We start from the raw sequence: 20,537 nt of genomic DNA, 5'->3' as shown, positions 1-20,537 counted from the left end.
TATGAGACTTCAGTTAAGCAAGAAATCATTATCTTATAACCATTAATGTCTAGATTAATGTACATAAGTACATCTCAGCAGCTTAGCAACTGTATAAGAACCAAGATTGACTCTACCAAATTACTTGCTGGTTGCAATTTCAACAGCACCATAGGAGAGAGCTGTCTGAAGAACATAGCTAGTGCAGACAAGTAGATCAGGAGATGCATTTGATTGATTAGCATGAGGGCCCTGTCCAGAAACATATATTGGGCCCAGAAGCAAGTAGGTAACAAGAGCAATTGACAGAGTTATATACCTGATAAATGTGTCAGGCAGCTGACCCCGGACAGGAATCTCACTGCCACATATTGTACTAACTGAAGCTTCTGAGATGCCTTCAAAGGCAGCCCTGTGGAGTCTACAGTAGTCCATTCTGGTACTTATGGGAGTGTAGATCAGCATGGCTAGGCTGATAAATTCTAAATAAGGGGCCAGCCTTACATGTAATCATAAGAAGGCAATCCAAGCATCAGCACCAGCATGTTTATCCATCCAGGCCAGGTCCAAGAGCACTCTCACATTCTCTACTTGACCTACAAAAAACAGCAAAACATCCCAGGAGTTAGTGGAGATGCCATCTAATGGATTTTTAGAATAGGAGCGAAGCTCTCCTGGGGGGGGGGGGTTCAGTGGAACTTGAATTTGGTGAGACTGTTGCTCCTCGGCCTCAAGAACCCATACCTCCAAGGAAGTAACATGGAAGTTTGAGGCAGGGAACAAGGAAATGGTGTTTGGTACAAGGCTCATATTGTACCATGGATGAGGGTACCCTCATGAGTCATAACTCAGGGTCATAACAGGCTACCTATAAAGTCTATCTTCTACCCACTGGTCTCTTCATGACTGTTTTATAGGGATCTGGGGATCCCCTGGTTTTATGGCCCCTCTCCAAGAACCAGAGATCAGTTCCTCTCGAGAAAATGGCTACTTTGGGGGATGGACTCCGTAGTACTATACTCCATTGAGGTTCTTCCGGTATAACGTCAATTTAATCAAGGTGTAGGTTTCTCGAACTCTATTGCCCCAAGAATTCAAATTGGGTGGTTTCTTATTCTTCCCAACATGGGCAAAATTCACCCTTGCTGCTGTTCGGAGGACCACAGATAACCTTTTCCTTTCAGTTCAGGAATAACGCTTTTCCTGGTTTCATATGCATCTCACTTCCTAAACTTATTGAAATTATTTTGGCCACTTTCTCCCGCCACATATGTCAAAAATCTGCCTTTTCTTCTCTGCTCAGCATATTCTGGGTCTAGGATCTATGTATTTGCAGCTTGCTCTATGGGCTCCCCTTCCTTTTCTTTGGGACAGCTGAGATATGTTTTCCCCTTATAGTGCTGGTCCCCTTCCTTCTCTTTTTGGGAAAGCTGAGATTCGTTTTCCCCTCATCGTGCTAGATTAAATGCTTAAGACCCAAGAGGCCGAAATAACCAACAACAGGCATTAATGATTCATAGGAAAGCAGCAAGGGGACCGGAGCAATCCGTACGGAGTACAATCGTCCTCTTTATTACCTGACCCAAACTGTCAATCTCTCACACTTCAAAGAGAAAGTGGTTCCAGCAGATTGTCATGGATCCTTACCCTGAGAACAGGCAAGGAAGTGCAGAAGCCAGGTTAGGTGGTTTGTCATGCTCTTTACAAATCGGTCAGAGGAGCACCCGTTAAATGGGTATGGAATTATATATCAGCACTAGGATGAGTTCTCAAGTATTCCCACTGAAAATATCTCAGATATTTCAGATGACAATGACATTCGGCCTTAGTGAAGTGTTGCTAGTCAAAAGGCAGGATAGTGGAAAAATAAACCATTCATCTGACAGAATATAAAAGCAGTCCAAGAAGAGTTAGAAATCCTTAGAAATCGTTCATCCCTCCCTCCCTCCTCTCTTCTAATTGCCCACCACAGCAAACTTACAAAGATATACTTTCAATATTTTTCTTTTGAGGTGTGTATGTGTAGATCCAAAGATGTAGCTGTCTTTGGGGGCCTGATACTTTCCGTCACAGAAACCCTAGATGTTTCTCTACCCTCCTACTGGAACCAAAAGGTATGAGGATACCCGTATCTTGCTTTAGGTCTCTTTTTGCAAACAGGTCAGGAGAGTTTGCTAACTTTGGCCTGCACACGGGAGGCATACCTTTTTTTGCTGAATTTGTGCGGGGTCCAAAAAACAATCACCGGATTTTTACTGACATTCACCAAAGCTTCTGTACGGAAACCAGTCGTGAGCAAAAATCTTATTCTTTGAAGATTATCAGGGAGAAGAATGAAGGTAAGATTGCGTTTGTCAATATGGAATTCAGACAGTGTCTGTGTATATCGAGAACACAGAGACATACTATGCTTGCTGGGTTGCATCATACTGTTCAGCCTTTCAAATTGTATTCTCTCTCTCTCTCTCTCTCTCTTACTTGAGTTTCTAATGTGGTGAGCATTCCCAACACTGCTGATCACTCTCTCTTTTCTGCCTTAAAAGTTTACCCCTTTCTGTCGATCCTGAACTCACAAGGGAAGGGCGGTTTGCTCATTTCTGCCTTCAGAGGGGCCCTGAGAACATGTCCCTTTGCATTACTTTTAGCCTTCTTCACACCTCCCCATGCAGACAAGGGGTCTCTGTAATCACTGTCTCTTCTGAAACGGTCTAATCCCGACTTCCTGCCCCTCCTCCTCGGTGTGCGGCCTGATCAAAGCAGAGACTTGTGTAATCGCCTTCTTTATGCCCAAATGCTTAATATCCGTTGCATTTTCATCCCGCCCTCTCAGAACGGAGCTCAGGGCTACCTGGATGGTTTTTACTGCCTCCCTGGAACCATTTCAGCAAGGCCTGTGAGCTAAGACAGGCTGAGAGAAGTGAGCACACTAAAGCCAAGCAAGGAGCTTCATGACCATGAGCATGGCCTTCCTCCGGTTTTAACCACTGCCTGCTAAGTAATTTCCTCCCAGCTTTATACTTGTAACTCTGGGTCTGCGTTTGTTTACTAACTGGCTAAATGGAAAGATATTTTTGAATATATGTGGACTTCAGCCTGCATAACTAAGGGCACAAATATAGCCCAAATACAGTCTAACGCAATGTAATCAAATTGATTATTATGGGTCTGATTCCATACGCATTGGATCATGCACTTTCAGTGTGCTTTTGTAGCTGGATTCTCCAGTGCGGAACAGGAAAATCTACTTCTAAACTGCATTGAAAGTGTATTAATTATTGTCTGTGGGTGTGGATTTTTTTTCACTCAATGAAAATGCATGCATTCCATGCCTTCCCAAAATAATGACATACTTTTAAAAATACAGTTTGTGATTCATTTTTTTGCATTTCCACTGATTTTACACACATCGTCCAGAACATTAGCAAGGGAGGGCAGGATTCTTACCAAGCAAGTGAAAAGAGGACCACTTGCAATGTTTACATTTCTGTTAGATAAGGGACTAGATGCTTTTTTGGATGGGGTGTGTGTGGAGGGGCCATGGCTCAATAACAGAGCATCTATTCAGCATACAAAGGGTCCCAGATTCCATCCCCAGCATCTCCACTAAAAGGCCATGCAGTAAGCCAGCGGTAGTCAACCTGTGGTCCTCCAGATGTCCATGGACTACAATTCCCATGAGCCCCTGCCAGCGCTTGCTGTGGAGATCTAAGTAGGCAGCACAGAATTTAAAAAATGAAAAAAACCTGCAAATATAGTATAGGTGTGGAGAAAATGTATGTGGAAAGATTGCCAGTAATCTTGAGGGGAAAATGCCTTAACATAGGCTTAATGGGTGGAAATGAAACATAGGAACTTTTCATGCCAGGGAGGTAAATAACATCGACTGGTAAAACACACCTCATTTAGCCTCTAACACAGGGGTGGGCAACCTGTGGCTCTCCAGATGTCCATGGACTACAATTACCATGAGCCCCTGCCAGCATGCAGCAGGGTGTCTACTGTGGGGAGAGGGAGGGAAGACAATTGTAATCTGCTTTGAGTGTAAGAGTGAGGTAAAAAATCCAGCCCAACCCAGCCCAACCCAACCCAACCCAACCCAACCCATTCTTCTTCTTCTCCTTCTTCTCCTTCTTCTTCTTCTTCCTCTTCTTCTTCCTCTTCTTTCTTCTTCTTCTTCTTCTTCTTCTTCTTCTTCTTCTTCTTCTTCTATATAACTTAACTTAAAAGCATGATGATAAGTACAACTTAAAGTGGATAGCCTTAAGTAGACTATTCAGGCAAATGAACACTGAAGGCTGAAGCAAAACATCTTGTGTCTCCTTCCATGAAGCACTTTAAGTTGACTGGACTTGATGCCTTGACTTGCCCTTGGTGCCCCATCCTTTCCCAGAGAAAAGTACCATTCGTTTTAGGATTGTCCTGTGCAAAAGAAAAGCATTACAGCCCTGCATTACAGCTGCCCTTTCTTTGCAGACAGGATAACACAATGAGGACGGAGAACTTCACCTCCGCCACTGAGTTCGTCTTGGAGGGATTGTCCAACCACCGCAAGACACAGTTTATACTCTTCGGGATCATCCTTCTCACCTACTTGCTTACTGTCGTGGGGAACGCAATGGTCATCACACTGGTTCTGTCCGACCCTCGCCTCCACACCCCCATGTACTTCTTCCTCATGAACCTCTCAACCATAGAGATCTGCTACGCCACCAGCACGGAGCCACAGATGATGGCGCACCTCCTGGCAGGCAACGGAATCATATCCTTCACCGGCTGCGCCCTCCAGGTGTTTGTCGTCCTGATTATGGGCACTGCGGAATGCTTTCTGCTGGGTGTCATGGCCTACGACCGGTATTTGGCCATTTTCCGTCCCCTGACGTACGCCGTCGCCATGACCAAGGATCGCCAGTGGCAGCTCGCCTGTGCTTGCTGGACGGCGGGTGTCCTTTTTAGCATCATCTACGTATACGTCACCTTTCGCCACTCCTACTGTGGCTCTAACCACATCAACCACTTCATCTGTGAGATGCCGGTGGTGTTGAAGCTTGCCTGCGATGACACCCGTGCCTCACAGGCCATTGTGTTTGTGATGGCGGCCATTGTCCTTGTGATTCCTGTTTTTGTCATCCTGACTTCCTACGGGCTCATACTCTTCTCCGTGTTAAAAATGCGATCGGCGGCCAGTCAGCGCAAAGCATTCTCCACCTGCGCCTCTCACCTTGTCGTGGTCACTGTGTTCTACGGCACGATCATTTCCATGTACTTAATTCCCCGGTCCAACCCGCCTTCCGATCACGACAAACGCATTGCTGTATTTTATACTGTGGTCACCCCTCTGCTCAACCCCGTCATTTACACCCTGCGGAACAAGGACGTCCACGGGGCAGCAGCCAGAGTGCTGCGGAGGCATCACTTAGAGCCCAGAATCTGAGGATTGGCTTCGAGGACCCTGAAAGGGTTCGACCCTAAAAGGGTTCTTTCTACCCATGGTGCACGACAGTTGCCAGTGGCCAACTATGGTTGCTTTGCTTGGGTGATCTTCCTGTTGAGTTTGGGTACAGGAGACAAGGCCTGAATGCCAGAATGGCATGTTGTGGAAAAAGGTGGAAGGATGATTTAGGAAGTGAAGAGGTTTTATGTGTGTCAGGACTTTAGCTGTGGTACCTCCCTTCCTACTGAGCAGAGACGTATTGTTTTGCAACCACCAAGGCACAGCTAAAGGCAGGAATTCCTACCCGGGAGTCCACAGGAGCACCAGAAGGGGCCTGCAGCCTTTCCTCTCCTGCCTTAATGGACTTGGCCACCAGTTTTTGACCTGGCCACTTTTGGGTTTGAGATGGTTTCCCCTCTTTTGTTGTTGGCACTGATTTCGGAGTGACTGGACTCTGTTGCATTGCTCTCAACCCTTGGGAGGTGAGATTAAATAAATGACTTTTTTTTTGGTAAGAATGTTAGATGCTCTTCCATCGTTTTCATTTGTCAATAAACTGCAAAGGTAATGAACCTGTGCTATGGAAACCTCATCAAGTGCTGGGCAATCTATATAATATGAATTCCTCCGACCCCCAGGTTCAGATACATTTCCTTCACATCGCTATGCTCAATGTCAGACCCAAGAGGCTGAAATAACAAACAATGGATATTAATGATCCAGTTAAAACCACTCCAGGGATTAGAACAATCTTTGAGGAGCAGAGGCACTTTATAAAAATTATCTTCCTGAAATCATCAGCCTTTAATACCTCAAATGGAGGGGGGGGGGAATAAATACACTGTCCAGTCTGCTAACATTGAGAATAGTCTGGCAGGTGCACAAGCCAAGTTGTGTTGGCCATCACTGTAGATGCCTTTGCAAATTGGTTGGAGGGGCACCTCTTAAAGTGGCTGTGGAATTGTATCGCAGTGATAGTAACCGTGAATGCATGTAGCTGGATTGTACTGAATCTGAATCTTGGTCTCTTGAGGTCAGTATTGCTTGCTCACACTGGCAGCAGCTCTTCAAGGTCTCAGGTAGAAGTCTTCACATCACCTGGACATTTTAACGGAAGAAGCTGGGGATTGCCAATCAGATGCTCTACCACTGAGCCTCTCCACCCCCCCCCCCCGCTTTTCATGTATGAGGTACATAACGTGTCCACTTGAAGTATCTTAGATTGGAGGGAATGAGACATCCTGTCCCACTGACATTCTAATTCAGAACTATGGGTGAAATAGAACTCAGTGGGGCACAGTAAAAATAAATTTCTTGTCTCCAAGGGCACCAGACCGATTACCTCTGTTCAGCTCCAACTTGGGATGGCTTTGGGTCAATTTGAGGATGACAACACTAAGACATAGGCAGGAAAACCACCATCCTATAGCCCAAAGTTGCTGTCTGTTGGTAGGTTTGCCAGCTGCCAGATGGGCCCTGGTGATCTTTTGGAATCACAACTGATTTACAGACAACAGGGGACTTTCATTCCCTGCCCTTCATATACCCAAATCTCCAGGAAGTTCCAAATCCAGGCTTGAAACCCCACCATTTGAAGAGAAGCTGTCAGACGGAAGCAGAGTGGAACAAAGCAGATGGGTTAAATGGCTCGCAGTAATTTAAACCTGACAGCTAGACCTTGTTAAGCTTAAATGGCTTGACATCTTAACCCCCAAATGGAAATAAGAACCAGAATGAAATCCAAGTTTAAAGGCCCAATAATGCTGTATCTCAACATATATAATAAATAAGATAGCAAATGTAGGAAAATACATGTATTTATTACAAATAAATTAAAAACATTTTTAGGCCCAAATAACAGCCTCCGATTAGAATAAAATTCCACAATCATATCAAATATGGACTCAGTGCTACCCATACCATGCACATTTCGGCCAAAAAGCCTTCTTCGGTGGTCAAGCACAGTAATTACACCATGGCTACAGACATTGCAGTATTGATAGAATAGTTCCTAAAAATTGCACCAAGCTGAAATGGTGATCATCAAAATCTGTGACACAAAGCAGAGAAATAATTTCAGAGACCTCATAGAGATGAAGCTTCTTCCTCTGCTAAGTATATGTAGCTATACTTGCCAGTTGCAACCCCACCAGATTCTGAGGAAGGAGGAGTGTGGAAAGTTCTGCCAAGATTGTATGTAAACTGCCCTGAGCCATATGGAAGGGCAGTATAGAAATCAAACAAACAAACAAACAAATAAAATCAATGCCAGAACTACAGGAACCACCAGCAGACTCAGAACTGGCCACATAGCCCAGCTCAGAACCTGAACCAGGTATAAGCACTCAGTCTCTGGACAACTGGCTGGAGACAGAAGCAGCAGATTATTCTCCATCCTTGTAACAAATTTGAGAAAGACTGCTCTAACCATTATACCACAACAAACCCTTCTAACAGTGATGCTACTATGTCAAGGAGATTGCTAGTACATCTAACCAAAACACTTTAGCTATTCTATCTGTTACGGGGTATTAGTTATTGAGCGACAATCCTGCCACTTGCATTATATCTTCTGGTGTTCAACCCCCCATTTTTGCAACATCTTGGCCACTGCCAGATGAATGTCCTTGTTGCGAAGGGTATAAATGATAGGATTGAGCATTGGGCTGATCACCACGTAAAAGACAGCAACTTGTTTGTCCCTGTCAGGAGCTGACCTTGACCGGGGTCTCAGATACATGGCAATAACCGTACTGTAGTACAAAGACACCACCGCCAAGTGGGACCCGCAGGTGGAGAAGGCCTTCCGCCTTCCAGCCGCGGACTGTATTCGTAACACAGTAGAAAGTATGAGCAGATAGGAGGCCACGATGGCAGCGAGAGGACCTGCAAGGACCACTCCTGCCACCACAAAGGCAATGACTTCTGTGGTGTGGGTATCTCCGCAGGCTAGCTTCATCACGAGAGGTAGCTCACAGTAGAAGTGGTTGATGCGGTTGGGGCCACAGTACGGGTGGCGAAGGAAGCAGCTCAAACTCACAAGACCTGTAATGGAACCAGCTGTCCAGATGGCGAAAGCCAGCTTTACTTGCTGACTCCTGCCCATGATGGTGACATAAATAAGGGGGCAGCAGATGGCCAAGTAGCGGTCGTAGGCCATGACACCTAGCAGAATAAATTCGACGGCAGCCAGGCACGTGCTGACGTAGACCTGGACCGCACAACGGCCAAAAGAAATGATTCCATTTCCCGCCTGGAGGTGAGCCAGCATCTGAGGCATGCTGGTGGTGACGTAGCAGATTTCCAGTCCCGCAAAGTGCTTCAAGAAGAAGTACATGGGCGTGTGGAGATGAGGGTCGCTTCGGATGACCACGATGATCCCCAGGTTGCCCATGACTGTAAGCACGTAGATGAGAAGGATTATGACAAAAAGCAGGATCTGGGACCTTCGGTGGCTAGTGAGTCCCATCAGGATGAACTCGGTGACGGAGGTGAGGTTCTCGGGCCTCATCCCAGCCTCCTGCGTGTAAAGAAAGAGCAGCCGTGAGAGAAAACAACATTGACTGAGAACAGAATAGACTGCTTAACAGGCTTATAGTGCTGCAATATATGTACCTGTGGGCTGTCAAGTGGCAACTCATTCATGACCACCTCCTCAAGGCAAGTGGGAAGCGTGAGAATGCTCAGTTTCACACACAACTATTGGAGTAGAGTTTATGCCCTTCTAATGCTGATCGAATTGAGATGGTCTTACACCTGTCTTATACAGTCCATTTCATAGTCGTATTAGGAATACCTTAATTCTTCCGTTGCTGTCACGTTACATCAGATATGCATCTTTATCCTCTTATAATAAGGGCATCTAAAATTTCTGTTAAGGGAGAAAGCCCCAATTATCTTTCTTATCTAGCTAGATTTCTCGATAGGTCTACCAAAATAAGACCAACAAGAATGACTGAATGATGGCAAAGTATAGGCAATTATCGTCCCCCTGTGAGGGAGGGGAGGCTGCGAGAGCCCTGATACTACTGAAGAAGAAGAGTTGGTTCTTATATGCCGCTTTTCTCTACCCGAAGGAATCTCAAAGCTGCTTCCAATCGCCCTCCCTTTCCTCTCCCCACAACGGACACCCTGTGAGGTGGGTGAGGCTGAGAGAGCCCTGATATTACTGAAGAAGAAGAAGAGTTGGTTCTTATTTGCTGCTTTTCTCTACCAGAGGAGTCTCAAAGCGGCTTACAGTCGCCTTCCCTTTCCTCTCCCCACAACAGGCAACCTGTGAGGTGGGTGAGGCTGAGAGAGCCCTGATACTACTGAAGAAGAGTTGGTTCTTATATGCTGCTTTTCTCTACCTGAAGGAGGCTCAAAGCGGCTGACAATTGCCTGCTCCTAAGCATGCGGGGAATGACAGAGAATGGTTGAAGAGGAGGATGTACTCATGCTGTCCTTTGGAGGCTATAGCCATCCATTCCTCCCCTACACTGATGGCTGCCCCTTTCCAAGCCCAAGAAACTTGGTCCTGACAGCATTTGCTCAGCAGAGCAGGCTACACTTGGAAAGGGCCACAGCCCAGGGACGCTTTGCGTTCTTGACAGCCCCAGTTGTAACTTCAGATGTGCACATTGACAGGCAAGTCACCGAGGTGAAAAATGCCGTTTGCAGAGGCTGGCCTCAACATTTGTTTTCCACCAGTTACAAAACAGTTTTAAAAAACAGAGAGGGACAGCTCTTGCAAATACAGGACAGGAATGGGATATCCGACACACTTCATGGGATGAAACAAGCCGTTCAAGATGTTAAAGGCCCCACATCATTACAGATTCAAACAAGAAGTGGGGGTGATGGAAACTCAAACCACCTCCCCACCGCCTCACAAAATTGCTTATCCAAACTGCAACTTTACAACTGTTGTGCACCTAAACAGATGTGGCCTCAACAATCAAGGTGTTTTTTTTTATTATTCCACTCACCTCATTATAAACAGTTGAGTAAGTGCTGGTCAACTTGCTGGTCAACTTTCTATGGGTGGATGTTGGAGCATCATGGGGGGAGACTGTGCTGTCTTTTGTCTAAAGCTGCTGAAGGCAGATCCCCCCCTGTGCTGTTTTTAAAAGCAAGTTGGCTTGAGGCAGCACCCGAAAACCTGACAGCTTATTCCTTCCGTTTTGAAAATGGCCATTCTGTGTGTGGAAGTCCTCTGGAATTAATCGTACGCATCCAGAAGATGCATGGGGTTGAATTTACATTGTTGGCAGCTTGTTACAAATGGCTACCCCGACCTCCATTAAAGAAGGAGCAGGAAGAACGAAAGACAATCTCTGTGTTGCTAATGGAGAAAGAAACTTTATGACTTCAGCCACAAATAGTCCACCTAGCTCAGTGTATTCCAGGGCTGCAGTTCTCCATTGTTTTTGGTGGTGTCCCTTGAATCCTGAGATCCTTCACCTGCTGGTCATTCCAGGCATGGCCTCTGCCATTAAACTCTGGTTCTTAAATGACCTTAAGTCAAGTGTCAAAACTTTCTCGGTTCATAGTCTGTGTTAAAAGGCTAATTGTATGTTGACTCTGCCCAGTCTCCATGACTTCTTCCAACACAATATTGTATTTGGTAAGCTTAAAAGGACTGTGCTCTACTCCACAGAGGCTTGTACAATGTCATGGGAGCCCCCCTTGCTTCATTAATAGTCTGCTTATTAATTTCATCTGGCACGGGCCAGAATTTGTGTAGCAATATGGCAACTATTTGAAATGTTTCTAGACAGAAATAAAGAAAGCTTAAGTATTCCCAATCTGCCTTTTTCACAATCAGGGTTATTTTATATAGTTAGACGATTTACTGTTATTAAAAGTATTTTTAAGACAAAGGTAAAATGTAACAAAAATTAACACACGCATGTTGCTGGCAGGGGCTCATGGGAATTGTAGTCCATGGACCTCTGGAGAGACACAGTTTGGCCACCCCTGTCTTACGGGCTCATTCTCTCTTCTGTGGTGAATATGCGGTCAACCCACTGGAAAGCACAAAATGTCTTCTCTATGTACAGCCCATCTTTTACCTACAGGAATGTTTCTTCGGCTATACCCCCTGAAGATCACGGAGTTCCAGTGACCAACAATTGCTCAGGATCCCTGACTCCAAAGAGATAAGATTGGCTTCAACCAGAGCCAGGGCTTTTCCAGCCCTGGCCTGAACCTGGTAGAACACTTTCCCTGTTGAGATCAGGGCCTTTTAGGACCTTCAACAGTTCTGGAAGGCCTACAAGACAGAGCTGTTCCTCCATGTCTATGGTTGAGGCCAGGAAATTCACACCAAGACAACACTGGTTTCCTCCCACCATCAAGAGATTCCCAGCAGAAAGAAAACCAAGGCAGGGGGGAAAAATCGGGGCCCAGGGGCACCTTTAAGACCAACAAAGTTTTATTCATGGTATAAGCTTTCGTATGCAGGCACACTTCTTCAGAAAGCTAAGGCAGTGAGACAGAAGAAATGTCTGAATGAAAAATTTGGGCCACACGAAGAGTTGGAAAGAGTTCTGTGAGACACACCTTAGCATTTCCTTCATTGCTTCCTTTGGACAAGTCATAGATTCAGAAGTGGTTTAATAATTTGCAGGGCCTAGCACCAGGGTCAATTTTAAGGATTCACAGGGCCCTAGCAGAGTACAATGTAGGCTGATCCTGCATTGAGCAGGGGGTTGGACTAGATGGCCTGCATGGCCTCTTCCCACTCTGGGATTCTATGACTTTATGAATTGTGGTAAAAGCAGCCAGACTGGGGGCAGAGGCATCCCCCACAGTGGAAAGATGTGTCCTTAAAGAGGGGAAAGGGGGGGGGGGAGGAGAGAGATTATTGCCCTGATCTATAAGGGTGAGGCATTGTGGGGTACCTCTAGAAATGGGGCACACCACATGTGCTACGTGTGCTAAATGGATAAACCGGCTTTGCATAGAGTCTGTCACACACAGGCCTCTATTGCATAAATCATTAACCTCTGGAGACCCAACAAGATGCTGAAGTCGTAAAACAAGAAAAGTTTAATAATGCAGTGAAAATACCACTGGGATCAAAGCAGTCCCCGTGAAGGAGTTCCTGAGCTTTCATTCCCTCCCCAAACCCTCAAGCCTTTGATATCATCGGGAGGAAAAGTCACCTCTCCGTCATCTAACACCGAAAAGGGATGATATTGACCATCGCTCTGTCCTGGCTGGTTTTTAAAGTGGTTGGAGAGACCTCTGCCGAGGAGCGGGAGAACATGGGCTTAGTGAGCCGTGGTAGCTTCGGTGGAAGAATCTCAGCTAAAAGGGCACGGAGTGACATACGCCTCACTTCCCAGAGAACCTCGGCCAGCCGAGGGCTAGACTGCTAGCAAAGATGGATCATCTGCCGCATAATGCCACCCCTTATTATTACACCATGCAACTCTTGGCATGGTCTTAGAGGCACTCAGACAAAATCAGGCATCATGGCTTCCTTCCAATTCCCTTCTAATGGAGAACCCAACAGCAGTTCCAGCATGTTAAGGTACTGCTATGCTGCACTTCTGTGTGTCCATATGAATTTACGATGCTTCTTGCAGTGGTAAGCTAGAAAATGCTAGAGGTTTTCTGCTTGTACGTTGAACTTCTGCGTCTTCGGCTCCAAGATCCTTCCAGAGGCACTATTGCACCACAGAATGGCGATCCATCGCTGTGGGAGATGGTGCGCATCTCCTCGATAAAGTTGGGGATGGTCCAGTGAACATCAAAATACTCTTGCGTAAGAAAGCTGACAGAGACTTATCCAACCGATAAAGCGGATTCCGATCGCCTTCCCTTCGTCTCCCTACAACAGACAGCCTGTGAGGTAGGTGAGGCTGAGAGAGCTCTGAGACAGACTGCCCTGGGAGAACAGCTTCTACCAGGCTGTGAGTAGCCCAAGGTCACCCAGCTGGCTGCAGGTGGAGGAGCAGGGAATCAAACCCAGCTCACCAGTTTAGAAGCTGCCTCTTTTAACCACTACACCAAGCCGGCACTAAGGTTTCCTGAAGAGGCCCCAGACTGCAGTTGGTAATCTCTGGCACATAAATACTGATGCTAGGATGGGAAAAAAAGTTTAAATTTCCTTAAAATTCTCTCAAGGTAAGATTAAATTCAGAACTTCCTTAAGCGGGCAGTTTGCCCCATGTTGAAGCTGTCTTTGATCTTGGGAGGGGGAGGGAGCTTTTTTGCTATTTTTCCTCTCCATTGAAAACCATGGAGGATGGGGGTTCCTTCTTTTGGGGATCCATAAAATTGCATCCCCCGATCTTTGTGAAACTTGAGGAATTTTTTGGAGAAGCACCATCAGCTACGCTGCAAGTTTGGTGCCTCTATTTAAAAAAGCAAAAACAGACCCTCCGCACTAGATAGATTCCCCATTGACTGTTATGGCCCTCCTAGAGTATAACGGAGTTGATAAAATTTAGGATTCCATGAAAAGTCATGAATCTAAAGACCATGCCAGTAGTGGAATTTGGAAATATTGGGAATACTGATATTTTTCAGGTCCATGATACCCAAATCTGTTTTTTTGTGTGTGCGTGTGTGCGAACTCTTTATTGTATTGAATTTGATAGGTTGATTTGGGGTTTACCTTAGTGTGTTTTAAGGTTGCAGCAGATAATCTAACAGTTGTCTTTTTTTCTGCAGCCTGGAGGCCAGGATGAGGGATGAGAATATCACCTTGGTCACAGAGTTCATCTTGGAGGGCCTCTCCAACCATCGTAAGACTCAGATCCTGCTCTTTGCGGTCTTCCTTCTTGTGTACTTGGCTACCATTACGGGGAACCTGCTGATCATAATACTTGTGTGGGCTGACCCATGCCTCCACACACCCATGTACTTCTTCCTCACGCACCTTTCCGGACTAGAGATCTGTTTTGTCACTACGACCATCCCTCAGATGCTGGTTCACCTGATAACTGGAAATGGGGCTATCTCAATGACCCGTTGTGCAGCCCAGATGTATGCTACTACATGCCTGGGATGCACTGAATGCCTTCTTCTAGGTGCCATGGCCTATGACCGCTGCTTGGCCATCTGCAGCCCCTTGGTATATGCTGCCGTCATGAGCCGGAAACGCCAATGGCAGCTCATCTCAACTTCCTGGGCAGCTGGGTTTCTCCTTGCTTCGGTCAACGTGGTCTGCACGATTTCCGTCCCCTTTTGCGGGAACAACCGCATCAACCACTTCTTTTGCGAGCAGCCGGTTGTATTCCAATATACCTGTAAAGAAACCCGCTACACAGAGCCCATTATTTTAATTGTGTCTGCACTGATCCTCGTGGGCCCCTTTTCTGTTATCCTGACCTCCTACGGACTCATCCTTCACTCTGTGTTTCAAATGCCTTCAAGAGTTGGACGGCGAAAAGCACTTTCCACTTGTACCTCCCATCTGGTGGTGGTCACCCTGTTCTACAGTACCCTCATCTTCATGTACATGAGACCTGGTGTGTATCCAGTTATTGATCGTGACAAGCAAACAGCTGTCCTTTACATCGTGGTCACACCCATCCTCAACCCCATTATTTATGTCTTGCGGAATAAAGAGATCCACAGGGCAGTGGTCAAGGTATTGAGAAGACCGGGTTTTGAGCAAACAAACTGAGCACTCAGGCCTTGCTTAACACCAATGTCCCATCTATATCTCTTTTTTTAATATAATATTTTTGTCATTTTCAAAATAGTCATACATGTTTGCAGTTTCCACTTATATTGCATTAAATGAAATTAATCCCTTGCAATCATTATTTCAGACCGACGTTGTTCGCATACTCCCTCCATTAAATTATTTGTATCCAGCTAGGTTCATGTCTAGTTAAGATTGCCCAAATCTGTTCCTTTCTAGGTATGTTTGTCTGGGTTTCCTCCTTCTTCTTTTCTCCTTGTTTCTTTAGAGAAAGTTGACCCATCTAGATCTTAAAGCCAACAGGCTGTTCAACCAGGAAAAGACAACAAGATAACAGAAAGTTGTTGTTATTGTTGTTCATTAATGAATGAATTTGAGGGTCTCCCCATTAGATTATAGATATGGGATGCAGAGACCCTAATGATGGCAAGAAAGACAGCAAAGGAATGAAAAAGAAGTAGAGCAAAAAAAGAAGGGGGGAAATACAAATGGGAAAGGATGATGATAGGAATATAGGGCCTAGTCTGCACACAGTAGATAATGCACATTCAATGTGCTTTGGCAGCCGGATTTTCCTGTGCAGATCAGGAAAATCTACTTCTAAAATGCATTGAAAGTGCATTATCTATTGTATGCAGATTAGGCCTAGTAGACTAGTGATCCCGGGCAGAGCACCCTCTGTTTTGCTCTCACCTGGATAGCCCAGACAAGCCTGAACCTGTCAGAACTTGAAAGCTAAGTAGGGCCAACAGTAGCTAGTATTTGGATGGGAAATCTCCAAGGACTTAGGTGGTAGTTCCTCCAAGGAACACGAGGGGTCATGACCTGGATACTGGACAACTCTTTCTCAAACTTCCAAGGGCGCCCATGGGCATAACATGGTTGAGGATCAGTCCACTTGATAAAATCAAATAAAGTGCAAGTACTTTTTGAAAACTGGCCATCTGGCAAGTTGTGTTGAACCATCTCTGTATTGTGATAGAAGACCAATGGAAACGTAATGGTTGGAGTCAGACCAACGAATGTTAGAATGCCTTCTGCATCTTGAAAGACTAGAAAGACGTGATTATGGACCTAACAATTTCAAAGTTTATTTAACATCTACCCACCCTACCTCCTCAGTTGACTCTCTTTCCTTACAGCCGGCTTTCTCAACCAGGGTTTCGTGAAACCCTGGAATTTCTTGATGGAATGGATTAATTTTTAAAATATATTTTAATTTGTTAAACATTCATCAGGTGCTATGACCATATATGTTCATGTTGACCTGCCCCCCACCCCACCCATGACCAACATTGGTCTTGGAGGGGTCCAGGGTGAGTGTGTCCACAGCTCTGCTCCCAAACCATATTCTGCACAATCACACCACTTCTGGGGTTTCTCAAAGCTTGAGGAATGTTCCAGGGGTTCCCAACAGTAAAAAAGTTGAGAAAGGCTGGCTTCCATAGTAATGGGGTTAGAACATTCAGATATTCACTTCTGTGGGCTGGGGGGAGTTTTTCCGTCTCAGCGGAGTCTATCTCACAAAGGTTATCCTGAGGCAAAAGCTCTGTTCGCTGTTCCTTAGGGCCATGAGGAAATACAAACAAATGAATAGAAGGATCCAAAGAGCCCTTTATTCCCTTGGGCAGGCATTACAAAGCATTTTCAGACTTGCATTGTAGCGGTGGCATGCATAATGCCGAATTAAGAAATGTTTCCATTTTGTTACGTTATGCCCTGGGGCAAGTCAAGCAGACAACAGTTAATGATCCAGCAGAGAACACCAAAGGGAATGGGCCTGTCCCAATGGGGGACATCCACAGCCCTCGAACTTGCCGAATTCTCAAGTGTTCGATGATCACGGAGGGCAAAAAGAAGAGATGTTTTCACCCTTGTACCAGTCAGAATAGCTGGGGATGTCAACAAACTGGGCAGATTACATTGACCGGCATCTCCAAGATTTTATAAATTGCTCGGAGCAGCGTGTTAGGCCAGCTTCGGGGCCGTAACGTAGGGGTAGGGGACATGCTTTGCACATATAAACTCCCAGAACCTCCGTTTAGAAGGACCAAAGTAGCCAGCCATCGACAGACTCTAGGATAGACCTCAGAGAGGAGCCACCAGCCAGCCAAGTGGCACAGCGCCATGCTAGAAGGGCCATTGGGTTGACAGAATAAGCTATGGTAGCCCTTAAGATGGACAGCCTGGAAAAGTGGTGTGTGTAGGCTTCCTTCTACCTTGGAAGGAAGATTCTGCACATGTACAATCAGTATCATCATCATCATCAATAATAATAATAATAATAATTCAGTTTCTATACTACCCTTCTGGTTATTGGCTCAGGGCGGTGTACATCATCCAATTAATGACAAAAAGATTAAAACAACAATGGCATAATACTAACAGTACCTATAGCCAATAGCAACACTGATTATTCTCATGCTTTCCGGAATTGGACACTATTGATAGATCTTTTCCAGACTAGGATTTATCTGTGGGGCCGTTTTGTCAGGGGGCTGCTGTTAGATGTTATGAGGTCACTGGCCCCAAACGAAGTAGAACGATCTCCCCTTTGAGGGATCTGTGAGTAGGTTCTTCAGCCTCCAGTCCCTTCCCCATTTTGCAGCCATGCAATTTGATATTATTCGGCTTTCTAAGAACCACAGGAAAGCACAGAGAGAGCCTCTCTGGCAGTAATTTCTTTGCCCCAGAAATGGAGCCAGCTTGGTACAGTGGTTAAGAGTAGTGTAGTGTTTAAGAGCAGCACCACTGATGGAGAGAGCCGGGTTTGATTCCCTGCTCTTCCACATGCAGCCTTCTGGGTGACCTTGAGCTAGTCACAGTCCTGTTCTCACACAACAGTTCTGTCAAAGCTTTCTCAGTCCCACCTATCTCACAGGGAGTCTGTTGCGGGGAGAGGAAGGGAAGGTGATTGTAAGCTGCTTGGAGACTCCTTCGGGCAGGAGAATGCGGGCTATAAAAACCAACTCTTCTTCTTCTTCTACCCTGGTCACAGACAGACCAGTGACCAGCCTTTCAGTTTCTCAGCATCTTGCCTGTGAAAATGGATTGAAACTCACTCCACTGCCAACATCTTAACAGGTACCTGTGAGAGGAGAAACTCTTTCTTGGTTTCCCAGGAAAATGCCTGAAGGTAAGCTTATGTTCTACGGTTCAGAATTTATGCTGCTGGCGATACTTTTGTTTTCTTAACTTCTGTTATATCTCTTGGGGTATGCATTACAAAAATCTTCTTTCCATAGTCTGATCCAGATATAATAATTATGGTCCAGAACTGAGGTCAGGAAACAATGGGTTAGATCTGATCAGATTTATTTATTTTCCTGCCGAAGAAAGAGAAAAGGAGGTTCCCCTCTGCCTACCTAAAAAGGCCAAAGCCGGGGACTATGGGACTTCTTAGTGTAAAATTAAGCAGGATGAGTCTGCAGTGGGCAGGAGGGTTGGACAAGACTGAGCAGAAGATCTAGTAGGATCCAACCCAGATTTTGTTTTCCTGGTTAGCAGCAGAAGTTGGTTGTGCCCAGTGTTGATTGGGGAGGAACTGTAGCTCAGTGGCAGAGCATCTGCCTGGCATGTACATCTCCCACATGCCAGTATCCCAAAATGCAAGGGCTCCCTGGTGCCTTGGGGGGCTAAGTCCTTAACTTGCCCTTAAACAGGACATCTCTCCTCACTTGAACAGGACCCAGCAGGACAAATTCTTTCAGTGTTTTGCATTATTTCACTGAAGCAGATGGTGAAGTATTGCTTGTATGAAAGACCAATGGAAAAGAGCAAAATGTATACACTGTGGACTGTCTTCTATGAAGTCAACCACTTGGACCAAAAAGTATCTCTGCTTAGCTGGTCCCTATTTTCTCCCCATCCCCATGACAAACAACTATCTTGTACATTCTCTGAGATGCATTACATGTAAAGATTTGCAAAACTGAATGTGGGGATCCTATGGGAAGCTCTAGAAAGATGATGTTGAACTATAGCAGTTTATTGAAACCATGTTTAATCCATCTTAAAGCAACATGCTTTTTTTCTTCCTCTTCCTCTTCTTCTGAAAATGAAAAACATCTTGTGAATGAACATTCTTCTTCTTCTTCTCCTCCTCCTCCTCCTCCTCCTAATCCTCCTCCTCCTCCTCCTTCTCCTTCTCCTTCTTTTTCTTCTTCTTCTTCTTCTTTCCAGAAGGTTTTCATCTGAATTAGAATCCCATTTGGCCATGCTGGAAAAGAGAAGGTTTCCAGAGACGACGAAGACTGTTTTAAAACAGGAGGGTTAAATAGAGGAACCCCTCCAAATTCAGGTCTTCTAAGAGAGAGTGAATCAGGTAAGGTAGTTTTTAAGAAACAACCAAAGGGTTCTGCTCATGATGGTGAGAGGGTTTCTTTTAAAGTCCCTATAGCGAGTAGAACACAGCTTGCTTTAAAGACCTCTCATTTCCAAAGAGAGTCACGTCCTCCTCCATTTGCCGTTTCAATGTAGGTGGAAAGCCAGAATGGGAATGGAGAACCTCACCTCTGTGACGGAGTTCATCTTGTTGGGACTCACCAGCCACCGTAGGACACAACTGCTTCTCTTTTCCTTATTCCTTCTTGTATACCTGCTCACTCTTGTGGGGAACCTGCTAATCATCATCCTGGTGCGAACCAACTCCCACCTCCACACCCCCATGTACTTCTTCTTGACCCACCTCTCGGTCCTGGAGGTCTGCTACGTCACCAGCACCATGCCCCAGATGCTGGCTCACCTTCTGTCCGGAAACGGAACCATCTCCTTCACCCGCTGCATGCTCCAGATGTACATCTCCTTCTTCCTGGGGGGTGCGGAATGCTTCCTGCTAGGTGTCATGGCCTACGACCGCTACATGGCCATCTGCCATCCCTTGACCTATGTCATTATCATGGGCAGGTGGCGCCTCCTGCAGCTCGCTTTGGTCTCCTGGGGGGTCCCTGTCCTCCTCGCTATCCTCAACGTCCTTTGCACACCGCACTTCTCCTTCTGCGGCCCCAACCAGGTCAACCACTTCTTCTGTGAACTTCCAGTGGTGATGAAACTCGCTTGTGGGGACACGCGCGTTGCAGAAGCCGTCCTTTTCGGGGCAGCCGTGCTGGCCCTCCTGGGACCCCTGTCGATTATCCTGGTTTCTTACGGGCTCATCCTGTCCTCGGTGTTACGAATGCAGTCGACTTCAGGGCGACGCAAGGCCTTCTCCACCTGCGCCTCCCATTTGGCCGTCGTTACCATGTTCTATGGCACCGTCATCTCCATGTACATGAGACCCCAATCCGCCTCAGCCCCTGATCAGGATAAGAAAACAGCCGTCTTTTACATTGTGATCACCCCTCTCCTGAATCCTGTCATTTACACTTTGAGGAACAGGGACATTCACAAGGCGGTGAAGAAGATCCTGCAAAGGACAGACTGATGGGAGGCTTGATGGGCCAGATGTTGATGAGGGGGTCGTTACAAAGACCTCAAATTTTAACC

At 45.9% G+C, this 20,537-nt stretch overlaps 4 protein-coding genes across 4 annotated transcripts; 3 read left to right on the top strand and 1 right to left on the bottom strand.

Annotated features, from left to right (window-relative positions):
* The first annotated feature begins 1,734 nt into the window (after positions 1–1,734).
* On the top strand, positions 1,735–5,793 carry LOC143826269 (olfactory receptor 2D2-like). The gene is made up of 2 exons (XM_077314982.1): positions 1,735–2,318; positions 4,453–5,793. Exon 2 carries the CDS (start codon positions 4,466–4,468, stop codon positions 5,408–5,410), a length of 945 nt encoding a protein of 314 aa, XP_077171097.1. The 5' UTR covers positions 1,735–2,318; positions 4,453–4,465; the 3' UTR covers positions 5,411–5,793.
* Positions 5,794–7,610: 1,817 nt separating this feature from the next.
* Positions 7,611–8,921, bottom strand: LOC143826468 (olfactory receptor 2D3-like). The gene has a single exon (XM_077315289.1). The coding sequence runs from the start codon at positions 8,919–8,921 to the stop codon at positions 7,974–7,976; it is 948 nt and encodes a 315-aa protein (XP_077171404.1). The 3' UTR covers positions 7,611–7,973.
* Positions 8,922–14,087: 5,166 nt separating this feature from the next.
* On the top strand, positions 14,088–15,032 carry LOC143826602 (olfactory receptor 10C1-like). Its single transcript, XM_077315440.1, has one exon. The coding sequence runs from the start codon at positions 14,088–14,090 to the stop codon at positions 15,030–15,032; it is 945 nt and encodes a 314-aa protein (XP_077171555.1).
* Positions 15,033–19,545: 4,513 nt separating this feature from the next.
* Positions 19,546–20,475, top strand: LOC143826601 (olfactory receptor 11L1-like). Its single transcript, XM_077315439.1, has one exon. The coding sequence runs from the start codon at positions 19,546–19,548 to the stop codon at positions 20,473–20,475; it is 930 nt and encodes a 309-aa protein (XP_077171554.1).
* The last annotated feature ends 62 nt before the right edge of the window (positions 20,476–20,537 follow it).

The sequence above is a fragment of the Paroedura picta genome, chromosome 16 (assembly GCF_049243985.1).
Source record: "Paroedura picta isolate Pp20150507F chromosome 16, Ppicta_v3.0, whole genome shotgun sequence".
In the NCBI taxonomy this organism is placed as follows: Eukaryota; Metazoa; Chordata; class Lepidosauria; order Squamata; family Gekkonidae; genus Paroedura; species Paroedura picta.
This window is presented reverse-complemented; position numbering and strand designations above follow the sequence as displayed.